At 40.5% G+C, this 15854-nt stretch overlaps 1 protein-coding gene across 5 annotated transcripts in view; it reads right to left on the bottom strand.

The window, feature by feature from the left end:
- KCTD1 (potassium channel tetramerization domain containing 1) overlaps positions 1-15854 on the bottom strand; it is a 172070-nt gene that overhangs the window by 44872 nt on the left and 111344 nt on the right. For all 5 annotated transcript variants that reach the window (XM_069468160.1, XM_069468159.1, XM_069468161.1 and 2 more), the window contains exon 2: positions 7-185. In XM_069468160.1, coding sequence (XP_069324261.1) covers positions 7-185 — 179 coding nt within the window. The remainder of the gene's footprint in view (positions 1-6; positions 186-15854) is intronic.

The raw sequence follows: 15854 nt of genomic DNA, 5'->3' as shown, positions 1-15854 counted from the left end.
GATTACCTGGATTCAGGGTATTTGGTGAGAGTGGCCAGGCTGCTGGTGTACATGTGGCCGCCCACGTCAATGTGGACGGGCGCATTGGATTTTGTGAGCTGTGCTGGAGTAGGAATGCCTTGGTTGTTCAGTGGAGATGCAGGGGATCTAGTGATCAGAGGTCTTGACATATTGGGCCGACTGTCCTACAGAGAGATAAGCAAGTTTAGACACGTTTTCTTTTTTCAGTGGAAAGAAAGGAAAATACACATATCATAAAGAATAACCAGTGATTAATGCTGGTATTCATTCGATAAAATCTGGAAAATCAGCAAGCTCTCACTTTTGTTATCATGAATATTAGAAAAACAAATTCTGTAGTAAAGAAAAGGAAAACTTCACATGCTTAGAATCAAGGAGCTGAACTAATGCTCATCTCAAATAATTCTGAAGACTAAGAGCTTGTATTATACTAATAAATTCTTGCATTTAACAACTGGTAAATGGCATGTAGAGAAATTCTATTCATTCCGGATGAAGAGACAATCAACACTTAATATGCACCTAAATAAAATATGTATGATTTACCCTTCTCTTCGAAAACTTCCTCATTGCTATGCACTTGGAATCAAAATAGACCTTTGGCACTTGTGTTCTACAAAATGTTTTCTTAAATTTCTATTTTTTGAATAGAAATTTAAGAAAAAGAGGGCATAGCTGGTCTAGCCATCAGCTCACATCCTTAAAGCAACCTTGCAAAGAGGCACCACAAGTTTATCAGTTAGCAAATTAAAAAAAAAAAAAAAATCAACCCATATTTTACCTACCTGTTTGTTCCCTGTTTCTTTCCCTAAAGACCGTGGGTATGGGTATGCTTTGAAAGGAATATACCCTCAAGTGATGTACGTGTGCTTGTGAACCACAAATGAGCTGCTCTTCTGTTTGCCTGACTTCTTGAAGAAATCAAGTTCCCAGAGTGGAACTGAAGCAGATGTTGATGCAGAGATGTGTCATCACAGAAAAGGTGCAACATGAGCAAACAGACCAGAGTGAGGATGTCACACGGAGGCGGCAAGAACGTGTCAGAAACTGTACGCTTGAGAAGATATTACGTCCTTTTCACGGATACAATATAAATATAAAATATAAATATTTCAAACACTATCAAAACATGGTCGATTGCTTTTAGAGCCCAAACCACACACAAGTCAAGTCAGGTCTGTGGCATTCAATGAAGGGGTCTATAATTGAGGAATAAGCTAAAATAGCATTTATATATGAATTCTGTAAGTCTGATGACACACGTATACTCTCGGATTTATAATTTAGCCAGAGATGGTTTCCAAACATGCAAACAATGTGTGGCAAAGTCAGCGATAAGGCATACTAAAGGGATTTTGAAAAATGCCTTTGATGGAGATTACAAAAGGGAAGTCATCTCGTTTTTGTGCATAAAACACAGCATGATAAAATATAAATTTGCAAAACATCATAGATTTTATGATCTGGAACAGCTTTAGGAATTACCTGGGGCACAACTGTTAGACTACTTAGCATTAACCACATGTCCAAGCAAGACTGGGAGTGCACATGCTTTCTGAAACTCAACATCTACTATAAATGCAGTGGTGATTGGGCCTTTACGCAAAATATTTACCATCTGTGTTGTGCTTTTCTACATGCCGAATTAAACAGAACCCAGAAACAGTCACAGAAAAAGAGTTAATGTTTTAGTTCTTAAATGGAGTGGTGGGCTCAAGGGAGTTCATTATATTATTTTCTATAAATGCATATGTATTTTTAACAATGCAAAATAGACATTAAAAAACACAAAAGGATTTTTGTAGCACACAATGAAAACGAATTAAAGGGGTATTGGATAGGGGTAAAAAACTAAAAAACCAAAACAAAACAAAGACACAGTTGGTAGGAAATATAAAAGTTAACATTCAGAAATATTAAAAGTAGCATTTTAAAATTTGGATGACAAAAGACACATTTTTCCTTTCCTTTTTTTCCCTTCAATCCTCCAAGACATCTGAACACAGTTTTCCTTTAAAATGCAATCATATAACATCCACTTTTAAGAGATGCATACTGTCTGACTTCCTTTTAGAAAATGATTTCCTGGCTAGACACACACACACACACACACACACACACACGCACGCACACACCCCTCCCTGTTACATTTCAGCCCATCAGAGCACCACAAAGTCTATAATAGTTTTTCAATTGGACACATTCTCTGTCCTGCCTGAGGGTGCTCAGGCGAAAATGAGTAGATTTGCAGGGTTAATATTGTCGTTAGTCTGTGACCCCATTCAGCACGGCTTTAACACTGCAAGGTCTATACAGAAGGAGAAAAAAAAAAGCGTAACTGATCAGTTGAAGGATTCCAGATTTCTCAGAATTTACCCCATTTATACCGTAAGTCATAAATGTATGGATATTGCTAAATTTAAAATTAAATCAATGTTCCTACAAGCGGGAGTGGGAGGTGGACATTAAACCTTAAGGGCAGGATCAGAGCTGCCCTCCTTTGGGGAGCCCCCGGTTCTGCTCCTGGGCTCACTCCCCATCCTGGATGCCTTCCTGGGTCTGTGTCCCCTAGTTACGGTCATTTCTAAGGCCTCACCTGACATTAGCTAGCAGAGTTGGGGCTTTCCACATGGTATTGTCTGTATGGGGCACATTGTAACAACTTTTAAAATCCATAGGCTTGGGTTGGGGGTGGTGGCTATTTGGGGTGGGGGGCGGTCTTGGCACTTGTAACGGACCTTGGAGTTGACCTCAATGTTCACCTCATTGACTCCAGATGGTTCATCTAGCACGACTGTGGCAACCTCCTCCCCTCACCAGTAGCTGGAGCTGATGCTCTCAGCTTTACCTAGATACTGAAGTCCCGGACAGGATGCTCCTTCCTGCAACTGCCGTCTCCCTGCCGGCCGAAGGACGAAGCCGATGCCCAAAGCCAATGCCCAGGACGGCAGAGCTGAAAGTCGGAAAGAACCTGGTCCAGACGTTGAGACACCAAGTCAACCAACTCTGAGCCTATCTCTAGAATTCCTGTCACTTGGGCAAATACATTTCTTTATTTTCTTTTTTGAGACAGTCTCACTCTGTTGCCCGGGCTGGAGTGTGGTGGTGCGATCCATAAATAAAGCTCACCACAACATCCTCATGTCTGGAAAAGAGGAGGTGGAAGAGGTAGGGAGCTAAGAGCCAGTGTTCTTAAACACAGCTGTCCAGTAGACCTGCCTGCGGTGATGGAAATGCTCTCGTTCCTCGCTGTTCAATATCGTCGTCACTAGCCACAGGTGGCCACCCGAGCATCTGAAGTGTGACGAGTGCGACCCAGGAACCGAATCTTTAATTTTAATTTATTTTACCTAATTTAAAGGTTAATTTACATAGCTACCTGTGACTAGTGGCTATCATATTGGACAGCACAGTACACTTGGCTTGAATTTTTCTTATAATAATATTTGGAAGCCCAAATCCTAACAGGCTTGAATTTACCACTCATGTGATGGAGAAATAGGGGTGTTTTAGCATTTGATACAAATGGTATAGGACCCCACAACACATCCATTTCCCTCTTCCCTCTCTTCTTCTAACAGAATGTCTCCCTTCTTTACTGATACTATGGAAAAGAAAGAAAATAATGCCCTAAGGATTTGACAGAGCACTGAAGAAAAGGTACTGGACACAAAAGAACACGTTCCGTGTAATTCCATTCTTATGAAGTGACAGGCAGGCACAAAAAACCTGTGACGGCCAAGATGAGAATGCTGGCACCTTTGGGGGTACTGACCGGAAGCAGTAAGAACAAGCCTTGGGAGAGCCAGAAAAGTTTTGCATCTTGATCGGGGTGGTGACACAGTTGTATACATATGCACCCTTAAGATTTCCTCACTTGGCGGGGCGTGGTGACTCACGCCTGTAATCCTAGCACTCTGGGAGGCCAAGGCGGCCGGATCGTTTGAGCTCAGGAGTTCGAGACTAGCCTGGGCAAGAATGAGATCCCGTCTCTACTAAAAATAGAAATAAATTATATGGACAGCTAAAAATATATATAGAAAATTTAGCCAGGCATGGTGGCACATGCCTGTAGTCCCAGCTACTCGGGAGGCTGAGGCAGGAGGATCGCTTGAGCCCAGGAGTGTGAGGTTGCTGTGAGCTAGGCTGACACCACGGCACTCTAGCCAGGGCAACAGAGTGAGACTATGTTCCCCCCCAAAAAAAAAAAAAAAAAAAAAAGATTTCCTCACTTTATTATAACTCCTACTTAACTAAAAGGAAGATAAACCAAAAATAGTCTTGAAAAAAACCTCCTCCGATCAGAACCCCTTACTGTCCAAATATTCACTTAAATTTCTATGAAATACCATCTTAAAAAAAAAAAAGCCAAAAAGGTGTTTATTATTTCTTTTCACAGAATTCACCGAATCTAAAATACTCTTGACATGAACCAGCCCTTGGGAATTTTATTTCTAATTCCTTCTTTTCCCTTATCTACCCTGCACAGATTTTCCAGGCATGTTGATCAGTTTATCTTTAAAATTTCCCTTTCCCAGGTGCTTTCCGTTGGCTGCTTCCTTATAGCTTAATCATCCAACTCACCTCCCCAACAGACCAGCAACGATTTTTGGTAGTTGAATCCTTCAAGGGATTTGACTTCAGGCATCTTTCAAAAGCAGCAAGTGAAAAATTTACCTCCGAACCTAGCAGAGCCCTGTTCAGACAGGAGCCCCAGGGCACTGCCTTGAACAAATGAGCTGAAGTTTACACTGAAAGTTTTAATGACTTTATTGGTTAAGAATGTATGTCCCTGTCTTGTGTCACGTTTCACTATCTGGTTGGACTGTATTACCTCTTTCACTGGAGAAAGAAACAAGCTTCTTAGTGGTACCTCCAGAAAAGCATGTCAGTAGTGAAATTCTTCTATTATTTGATATTCTAATTCATACCATTCAATAGAGCAGTGAAAGAATTTAATATAGATCATAACTTTGCCACAAATTTCAACCTGGATTAAAATACATGTATTTCTCTCTCTCTCTCTCCCTCCCTCCTTTTCTTTCTCTCTCTCTCTCTCTCTCCCTCTCTCTCTCTCTCACACACGCACACACACACACGCACACAGAACATTTATGTTATATGGCATGCTTGGAAAAAGGAGAGCTCTGATTAATTCTGATACTCTGACAACTATAATAAAAGTATCTTAGGAAATACCCTGCTTCCTAGGATGGAAATTTGTGGCTGCCTTGGGAGTGTTATTTCAGGAATGACACAATCCTACTAGACTCTCAATAATGGTCCTTATAGAAAAACATCACTTTACTGACCATAGTTACTTAATCCTATAGCAAGACTCCCTGTTGTAGTCTCAACGTATTTTGAAAGAGGCCCCGGTTGTTTCTTCATTCATTCAAGTACTCTTCACTGGACACCTATCACCTGTCGAACTCTGTGGTCTCTATTGACTTTAACTAAATAACAGAATGAGCCTGGAGAGAGAAAAAAAAAATTTTTTTTTCTGATAATTTCACCTAAGTTAAAAAAAAAAAGTCCCCAGTAGTGCTTCAAAACTGATGAGTACTATATATATAATTTAGAGGGCAGTTTCTGTTAATCTCAATCATTTGGAAGACAGCAAAGAATTAGCCCAAAAAAGTCTTCTGAGCATCTGAATTTGACATCAAGCTTTCCATTCACTTTATATTCATAGGAGCCCCCTTCAAATTCATGAAGCCTACTTACTCTTTTTTTAAGAACTTAATCAAAATTTCTTTTTTTAAATTTTATTTTAGATTGACACATGAGTGATATTTCAATCCATGAATACAATGTGTAATGATCAAATCAAGCTAATTAGCATATCTATTACCTCAAACGTTTATCATTTCTTTGTGTTACTTTTAATTCATTCATTATGAGAAGTATGGCTATTGGTTTTCTAGCTCATAGGACAGTAGCTAATTACCAAAATCATGTAAAATTAAGTCATCCAAAAATCAAACTTCAGACTAAAGATTTCCATCCAAAAACAGTAAAAGAAAACATTTTCTAAGTTAAGACAATTTTCAAAATTTCATACACCTGGAAAAGTCACCTATACAGAGTACCCTAAGGGTATACGAGACGGAGCCCTGTTTTTTTTTTTTTTTTTGGAATCTGAAGACCTGGCTTGAGCTCAGCTTCATCCTTTGTGTGATCTTGGAGAAGTTACCAAACTTATCTGATTCCAGTTTCCTTACCCCTAAGACGGAGCTAAATCTCCCTACCCTCCAGAGAGGTAAAGAAGGTAGCCGAAGAGGCAAACGTCTAACACGGTGCTCGGCACAGGGAAGGAAAAATGTAGTTTATTTCATTCCTCTGCACACACAAAAATGAAATTTGACAAACCAGTAAACCAGATGTACAGAGAAGCCTTCTATGGACCTAGTGAGGACAGGGAACGACTTTTATGTAGCTGAGCAGGCAAAGCCCAGGAAAAAGGTAGTGTTTTACATGGATATAAGAAAGTACTATAATACATGGTGGGGTTTACACAAACAAAATAGGGCAGAGCATAGCAAGATGCTCATTCTGTGCTTTGGACAAACTGCATGAAAGGAAGCAGATAATGAAATCATCATAGTAGGGTTCATAAAATGAAATGGCACTGGAGCTGTATTGATTTTTCTTTTCAGATAAAAATCTTAATTTCACAGAATGCAAAAAAAAAAAAATAGGGTGCTTCAAAGTTGTTTCAAAATGATCATCAACTGCATTAAATGAAATCTGCAATTCTTCCCTAATCTGAAGTAGTAAAACGCTACCCTTTCTGCTGTGGCCAGGACGAGGGGTTACTACTTTTTATCTATTTCAATGCACGGTCTCTCTGCCAGATACGGAGTGAGTGTCCTCAACATGCCTTTCTGTTTTTTTCTTTTTCATAATGAAATATGTGTCCTAGAAGCTCCCTTATTAGATTACTAAACTGAGGCCATGAAAAGAACGACTATTCGCCATTTCTCTGCTTTTTGGTCAAAAGGAAAATAAACTTGACAAAAAGAACATTTTGATGGAATCTTGTCGTGTTTATTATAGCTGAATTAATTTTGAAATTAGATTTCTTAGATATTTTTAAATTCACTTAAAACACTACAGAGTGCTTTTAAAATAGACACTATGGCTCAACAACAGATATTATTAATTAAAAAAAATTAAAATGTAACATTAAAGAGATGGCAGGCTCAGTAATAATAGTTTTATAGGGAAAGGCCATTTTTACAAAAATATGTATAGGTACAATGAAAAATTCTGGAATTACATGCACCAAAATATTAGCAGGGGTTGGGACTGGGTGATGATGTTACAGGCAAAGTTTTTTATGTTTTTATTCCTTTATGCTCCTCGGAGTTGAATATTTATTACTTCTGAAATTTTAAAAAAAGGAACAAATACAGCACTCCATTGCCCAATTAAATCACTTAGCGCACACTCCTGGCACGCTGTGATATTTTACCTTCATAATAGAGATTTTTTGGACATTTTTTAAAGGACTGAATGAAGAAATACAGAAATGGAACTAAATTTAGGGATAATGCTTCCCCTCCCTTTATTTTCTTGCCAAGGAGGAAATGTGCGGAACTGAAAATTAAATGAGCCTCAGGTCATGGTAAGCTCATATTCAGCTGACATAGAAGTCTATTTCGTTTGATCCTGAAAGAAAGGGGCAGTAGCCTGTGGTTTCCACACTCTTGGGGCCTATCCGGTCATCTGTGCCCTCTTCCCAGACCCGCTATTCTCAGCTCTAAAACACAGCAAGAGTAAAATGATGAAAGCCGTACACGTCCGTACACCTCCTGCATGTCCAGAAGTTGGTTCTGCATGTTCTCTTGGAGGGAAGATGCAAGTGACAGCAAAGGTTGGCAACAAAACAGTATGTGACACTTACAGAGGGCCTTCAAGTCTGAAATCAGAGACCACTACACAATGTTAGGTATTATCACCATTTCACAGAGAAGGAAGTTGACTCCGAGGTCAAGTGCCTTAGCCTACAATTATCTAGTAATAAATTTACTGTGATATTTTACCGCTAGCCATTGTGTACCCAGATAAGGTTGCCACTCTCCTATTACTAGGCCATACATGCTCAAGCTTTCCCAAGAGAAGGGATATGTTTGCCTTGTTCCTTTCACCGGGTCTGTTTGGGGGTGAACATGCCGCCAGGAGGGTTAGAAGGATGGTTAGTGATCACAGAGAGGGCAGGAGCTGGCTGGCCTAGGAAGTGGACACTTCCCCTGCCACAGAGAATTGGCATTTTATTTACTCCCCTAAGTCCTAGTTCTAGGTGCAGTTAGCAGGACACATCTTCCCCTAAATAGGCAATAAACTTGACTTACTGACTTTCTTGGATGTGGTCGTAAAAATTCCACCTCCAGCAGAGTACGGAAAGCTAACTGTGTTCCTTTTAACCTTAACTGAGTTTCTGGGAATCTCCTCTTAGATTCTTAGATGTCCATTTGCTTGAACTTTTGCATTAAAAAATAAAAAAATTAAAATACACAGGTTTATAAATATATATTTACTCTATTTTATACAATAGATGTGTTCATAGAAAGTTCATTTGCTCATTCACTTAGAAAATGTTGGCTGGCTACTCCATTTGGTGCCGGGCTAGGGCACTGGGGAAGTGAACTCCTCAGGGAGTTGAGAGTTTAATCTGAGAACTGGCCATAGGCACAGAGAATTCCTGATGACAAAAAACACCCAGGTAAATAAAATTTCTTAAATCAAATTACACTTTAAATATTCTGAGAACTACTTAGGGATACTCTTAAGTAATCATTTTGAAGCCAAACAATACTTTAGTACAGCAAAGAATGCACCTCTCTTGGTTTTATGAATCCAGGGCATATTATTTTAAAATAAGACATACCTATATTTAGTAATTCCACATTACAGGGATCACACTTCTAACTTTTGCCCCAATTATCTTTTAAAGAAGGAACTACTTCCAGCACTTCTAATGGCGTTGACATCAATTGAGGTACCGAAGCTCAGAAATGTTTTCCTGAGGATGCGACAGCTTCATAAAGACCAAGTTTACGTCTGAGTCATGTCACCAGCGAGTGATGTGGCCTTGGCAAATTGTTCTCCCCCTTCAGTTTTCCCACTCGTAATACATGCAGTTGGACCAGATGCTCTACAATGCTCTTTCCAGTTCTGAATTTTTACTAGTCTTACGATCTTTAAAAATAAAAACCATAGAGTTTCGAATATCTTAAGAAAGCTAGCATTTTAGAAGGTCAGAACTGGAATTCGAAATTCCTTTGAAAGAAAGGAGAACCGGTCACGAAACGAAAGGCATTCCAAAAGTACGAATGCAAAAGGAAGCCAACTCAGAGCGATTTCTTAACAATCACACCATTTTCTCCAGCTGATTGGGAAGATTAAATTTTAATCACTTCTCCTTTCTATTTGCCTTCCGTGGCAGGAGGAAACGGAAAATAAAATACGGCACTTAATGAGCAAAATGCCTACTTCGGAAAAATTCTTAGCATCATCTGGCTGGGATGTTAATTATTTATTTATATTGTACATTGTTCTGGAATATCAGGGCGGTCTGAAAGCAGCTTATTTGAGATTCCCCTACAGAATACAAAAAAAAAAAATTTGTTTCAGTGATGAAGCAATGCTTTTGAAAAATAAAGAAAGGATCTCTTGCGAGCACAATCAGTGGCATCTTTTCCAAAAGACACGTCAGGTAATAAAAAAAAGAAAATGAGAGGCGTTTGAGGGAAGTAGTGCCGATGTGTATACCCTAGGCCCAGTGGGTCCTGTGTCCTGTTGACAGGCATACCCCAGGCCTAACCGTTTGCCAAAAACACCAGGTGACATCTGGCACTTGCTGGGATCTTTACGCTCAGAAGATATAGACTGACTGTCTTCTGGCTGTTGGGTCCTGCTTCTTAGCTATATCAGTCCCATTTGGAGCTGCTAATGGGAACTGGTGAATAAACGTGGAGCTGAATGACTGGGCTCCCCTGGCTCTGCCCCTTAGGATGTGGCCAAGGCAGCATCTGTCTGCAGCCCACTGTGGCCGGTGACCCTAGGAGACCCAGTGGTGCCTGCCGTTGAACTGCTAGCCCTGGTATTAGCACAGGAGATTTGTTTCTCAGAATATTCTGGAGAGAACAGCGGTAGATAAAACTTCCTGATTAGGAGCAGATGGGTGAGAAGAGAGCATTGAAAGTACAGATTAAAAAGAAGGCATTCGACTGAGCACTAAAGACAGCAGTGAACAATCCTCCTCCTCAGTATTTTATTGCATTGAGCTATTCTTTACAATTTTCACACTGTAAAGGAGACATCTGTGTTCTTGGAGATGTATCTTAAAATAAAAACCAACAAGAGTACAAAACAAACCAACTTTTAAAAGATCAACCTGATTGGGAAGAAAAGTTTCCTATAAAAAATGGAAATGCGCTAGAAAAAAAAAATCATTCCCTGTATTTACATAGTGCCTTATGCATATGAAGTAGTTATCTAAGAGATCCCAGAACTCCAAAGACTCTATGAACAATCATAACCTGTAAGTCTTTTAAAAGGACTGGAGAGGGAAGAAGGCAAGGTCAATACTTTTGCAAGGATGGAACACTGAGGCAGCAATATTTAGATTAGCTGCCCAAGGTCAAAAAGTTAGTTGATTTAAAGTTGGAAGCAAAATACCCTGGAATCAGAGCTAGCATCCTCCCATCTCAGGCGTGCCGTCTCTGTCGGGGCACTCTGGTGGGGTTTGACCCACTGGGGCTCAGACTCTGAAGACAGGCCGTGCACTTGCCCACGGCAGCAGGCGGCATCGCACTGGGGCATTCTGCTCAGAGAAGCGAAACGTGCGGCAAGAGTTCCTTGGTATTACTAAGAGCCCAGCTTCATTTTATTCGATGGTTTTCAAAGCACAAGACACAGTACAGAATGCCCAGACGGCGGTGGGGAGTGGGAGGGTAAGGTGGGCAAAGGCAATTTTGTCTGGAGAGAAGGGGCCAAGGTCAGAGAAGCAGGAAAGGGACAGAGAAGCCCAAGAGAAATTAGAAGAAAGAAAGAGGGGCACGAAGTGAGGAAAGGCTAGTGGTGTGGGAGGGAGACGAGAGGAGAAACTGATGGAAAGGAAAGTCCAGGAGAGACAAGAAGAGAGAGACAGGAGGAAAGGGGTGTGTGTTAGGGAGAAGGGATCAGACCAGTTTTATCTCCTCATTTTCCATCCACCTGTCCACTTCTGTATTCAAGAGGTCAGTTTTAACGCCCATGTTCCTGCCTGTGGGTCCTCCGGTTTATCCCATAATAGGACTTGATCCCTCTGCAAGTGGGCTCTTCTGCTTGTAGCCAAGAGAAGTTTGGGAGAAGGGCTTAAAGAATCCTCCAGGTCTTGCAATTTGCTATGGTCATCCCGCTAACGAATCTGAACAGTCCCTCTACATATGGCTTCCTTCTGAAGACCGTGGGGCTGAAGCCTGATTTTTAGAGAACCATGTAGATCCCTGGCCCGGATGGAAAGTTCACCAGTACAGGAGCTCACAGATAAATGGTTATAGCCAGTGGAATGGAAGATCATAGGCATCAATCGAAAGCCTACAGACACAATAAGAAAGAAATCGGGGGTAAGTACCACCCAATTATTTTTCCTATCAACTCCCCACAGTATGTCATGAAATACTTTTTTTTTCCTGGGTGCTCAGTAGAAAATGAATAAACAGTGCTGATGATGACAAAGCAAGTCCATAAGGCTCTATAATTGAGTGCTCTGATCTCTTTCCAGCAAATGACCTCAGTGATTTGTCCCTTAGGGCAGTGGCCCTCAAACACTTTTTGATTTGTTACCTACCCATCAATTAAAAAGAAAAAACAAACCCCACTGTCTCACGGCATTAATAGGCACACATGACAAGTAAAGACAAATGAAACATGAACGAGGTGACAAGGATTTTGTGGAAATAAAGTAAATGCATTAATACTTCCCAGGACAAAAACACAGACGCTGTCACACTGCACAGTAAACACCCCAGTGCCACAGGCAACTCAGCAGCCTGTGTGTGTGCGCCGAGGAATCTCCAGGGCTACCAGTCCACGCTCCGAGAAGCAGCACGTTAGCAGGGTTGGCATTGCTGTGGCTTAAAAAAACGACAAGAAGGCAGCCGTGCAGCTCTGTGGGCTGACTCTGGGTCCCCGCAGCTCCAAGAGACAGGCTCAGAGTGGGTGGGGTGGAGCCGGGCAGAACAACAGCCCAGAGCCCCAAACTCCCCAAAACCCACAAACAGGGTAAAGTATTTTCACAACGGACATGCAGTACCCAGCACCATCCTTGGAAGTCAGTCAGACTGTAGGCTCCGCAGGGGTGGGAAGAGCATGCTTTGTTCACCGTACCCCTAGTCTCTAGCACGGAGCCTGGCATCTAGTGGGCACTAAATAAACACATCTGTTGAATAACAATAGAAATTCCAGGAGAGAATTTAAAAGATGGGTGTACCATAGCACCCCATCTTTCACCTTCCTTCACAAAGACTTCTGTCTTCTCTCCAATAACCATATAAAGTATTAGAGACTGCTTCGGTATAGAGAACAGAAGCAGAAGGAGAAACAAAAAAACTACCCTGGGGTTGGAACAGGCAGAAAGCTTCAAGTGATGCAATGTGGCAATATAGCTGCACCCTATTTAAACACAGAAACTATGAGGACTGTTACAAATAACTGAGGCGGACATTGACTCTGTAATGAAAGGAACAACATTTTAAGATGAAGGTGTAATTGTATATTGTATATTGTAAGGTATAATCTCAACGGACAGCCAAACTTTATAAATTCTAATTGGAAAAACGTTACTGATACGTGGGTCAGGGTATACAGAAGCCCAGATGGAATCATGCATGAGCTCTGGAGCCAGACAGCTGGGCTTCAATCCTAGTTCCGTCTCATGCTTGCTGTGTGAGTTAACCGCTTTGCACCTCAGTTTCCTCACCCTTAAGATGGTAACAATAATGCCTTTTATGATTATGGTGAAAAAAATCAATAACTCATGTAACAAAAAAAAGGAAAGCTATCATTTTTAGTGATGGTTTTCAAAATGGTGCAAATGATTATTATTTTTAAAAGATTTAATGATTATTTTTAAGAGATACTTACAAGAGAACAGTCTACACTGTTCACTCACCATCCTTATTTCTTTATTCCCTATTTTCCAGTGGTTCTGAACTTACTGTGAACATCGGCACACTTCATTCTGCATAGGACACTGTGCTGTACGAATACCCAGAAACTTAAACTGTACAAGCATTTCTTCTGCCGAGGGATAATGTGTACTAATGAACTTTTGATATTATTATCCACCAAGAATAGCAAGCAGTAAATTCATTATTTTTTTCTGCTTTTACTTTATTTTCAAAGCTGCTTAAATACAACTTCTATCTCCGTGAAGACATGTGGTAAAGGAAAACTGGCCTGACTTTCACAATTATGCCTAAATCTAAGTTTCCGGATGGAGTATTGCTTTTCACCTATATTCAGAAATTCCTAACTCTAGTCATGGCCTCAGATAGTCACTGCTTAAAGAATCTGCATGAGACTGGAAGTGCTCTCAGAAATACAGAGCATACTTGCTTTTTGTACTTCTTATCTGTGGTAAAAAGCAAAAGATGAGACTCCGGTATGTGAGTGATACTAATATAGCAACTGCTTGTTCATAAGTCAGTCTAGTATTTTATGGAAAAAATGTTTTGTGGACACAAATTTAAAAATGTTCTAAATCTTTACCTTTGAAAATATACTGGCCTTCTAATGGAAATCCTAAACTAAAGGTAATCAAATGAAGTTAACGATAATGACGCCTAACTTTCTGGTCTGCTTATCACCATTTGGAGAAGATGACCTGAGTATTAATATTCACTCAACCATTTATACAAAGACGCAAAATACACTCCATCACTGGAATTATTTTATCTGCTAATAAGGTACTTGATATCCCATTTTATGTACTTGTTAAATGGATATTAAAATGTTAAACAAATTAAGCAGGGATTACCACTGCTCTCTCTAAAGCTCTATTGGGTTGTACTAATATAATCTAGTTGGACGATAATAGAGAGATAGGAGGAGGTAAGAAGTTAGCCTACTTGAAATGTAAAAAAAAAATCGTGGAGAGGCACCGTGGCTGCTTTAGGGAGCAGTCTATGTATTTGGAGCCAATTGCTGCCATTTGTTACTCTTAATTTAAAAATCTGTAAGAAAGCATCAAAATCAATTCAGTTCAGTCTTAATGAGACAGCTGTAGTGGGAGCCTATTCACTGTACCTGTTCTAATTAGCATGAATATGTCCTCAATGTCAAATCTGACAATACACTTAACTAAATTAATGTTAATCCTGTTACACAGGACCATATTTGAGTTAGTACCTCTAAAATAGCATTTGCATGTTAACATTTTGATAATGAATAGCAAGGGAATTCAGGCTGGAAAAGAGTTGGTTCATGAGTGTTTCTGGAAAAAAGGGAAACTGAGGCAGAGGGCAACAGGGAGCTGAGAAGCTCCTGGTAAGCACAGCGCCTGGCTTCAGCACACCCACGTGCCCAGCTATTTTCTCTCTGCTCTCTCCCCAGAGAGAAACGGAGCCCATGTAACCTTGTAAAACTAAATGGGAGTCAGATGATACTCCCCTAAATTATTGATGACTAACAGTATTTGTCAAGACTCTACAACAGAAGACCTCAGGTACCCCCATGGAGGTTATTAAGCATAATTCTTGCTTTTTAATTGCCACTTAAGCTGAAATTACTACCTCTTCAAGATTTAAACAAAGATAATTTAGAGATTTAGTTTGAGGTGGATGTCGACACACACTAATTGACCTTAATTCACATGTATTTCTAAACTGATATGAAGGATAAGGGAGGAGGAGAAAATGTGACAAATTAGAACAAAAAAAACCCTCAAAAATTAAAAATAACCGCTAAAAGATGGTGTTGGCTGATTTCATATTTTAGCTCTAAAATGTTTAATATGTTTCAAACAAAAAACTGTAAAATTATTGTTATAATTTTACCTCTTTCTGTGGGTCAAGCAAAAAACTGTGAAATTACTAAATTTGAGTTTATGCCTACAAACTCTTCTCCAGCTTGGCTGGCACTGGAGATACTGCGATGATAAGGACAGTTCCTGATTTGAACTGGCACGACCTTAAGATATCTCAACGCTGGGCTGACATCTCCCCTGTTCTGTTTAAGTTTCCTAGAGGCTGGAAGTTTGGAGAGCTGGGTCCCAGCGCTCCTGCACACACCTGCTGGGCACAGCCACCACGACTTCTCCCACCGTAGAAATGAGAAGCAGAGCCCCAGCGGTGGAATGCCCACATTGGGTCATGCTGGAACCCTTTCCTTTCAGATGAAAAGCAGAAAAAGGCAGAGCTGTTGGGGGAACAAGGGTGAAGGAGGGGACAGGCTCACCCCTGTAGTGGCATATGGATATTAAATGTTAAATAAATTAAGCAGGGATTACCACTTCTCTCCCTAAAGCTATATTCCATTGTACTAATACGGGCCCACCCCTCCCTGGATCTGGGTGAAACATCAGGGTGCTGCAGGGTGAAGAATGCTGGCCACACAGGGGCTTCAGCTGCAATGGCCTGTGAGTCCCCCTGAGTCACAGTAATGACAGGTGACATCTGGGGATGCTTACTATGTGCTAGGCACCCTTGACATGCACTATGTCACTTAATCTTTACAAAGGCCTTGGACACTTCATTGAAAATACCGCTAGAGGCATACTCCGATATTCGTAAATGCTGATCTTGGCAAAAGTTCAATATCCCTCAATTCAACCCATTTTCCAG

This window comes from Eulemur rufifrons, chromosome 5 (assembly GCF_041146395.1).
Source record: "Eulemur rufifrons isolate Redbay chromosome 5, OSU_ERuf_1, whole genome shotgun sequence".
NCBI lineage: Eukaryota > Metazoa > Chordata > Mammalia > Primates > Lemuridae > Eulemur > Eulemur rufifrons.
Note: the sequence above shows the minus strand (reverse complement) of the source record. Positions and strands in the feature narration are given on the sequence as shown.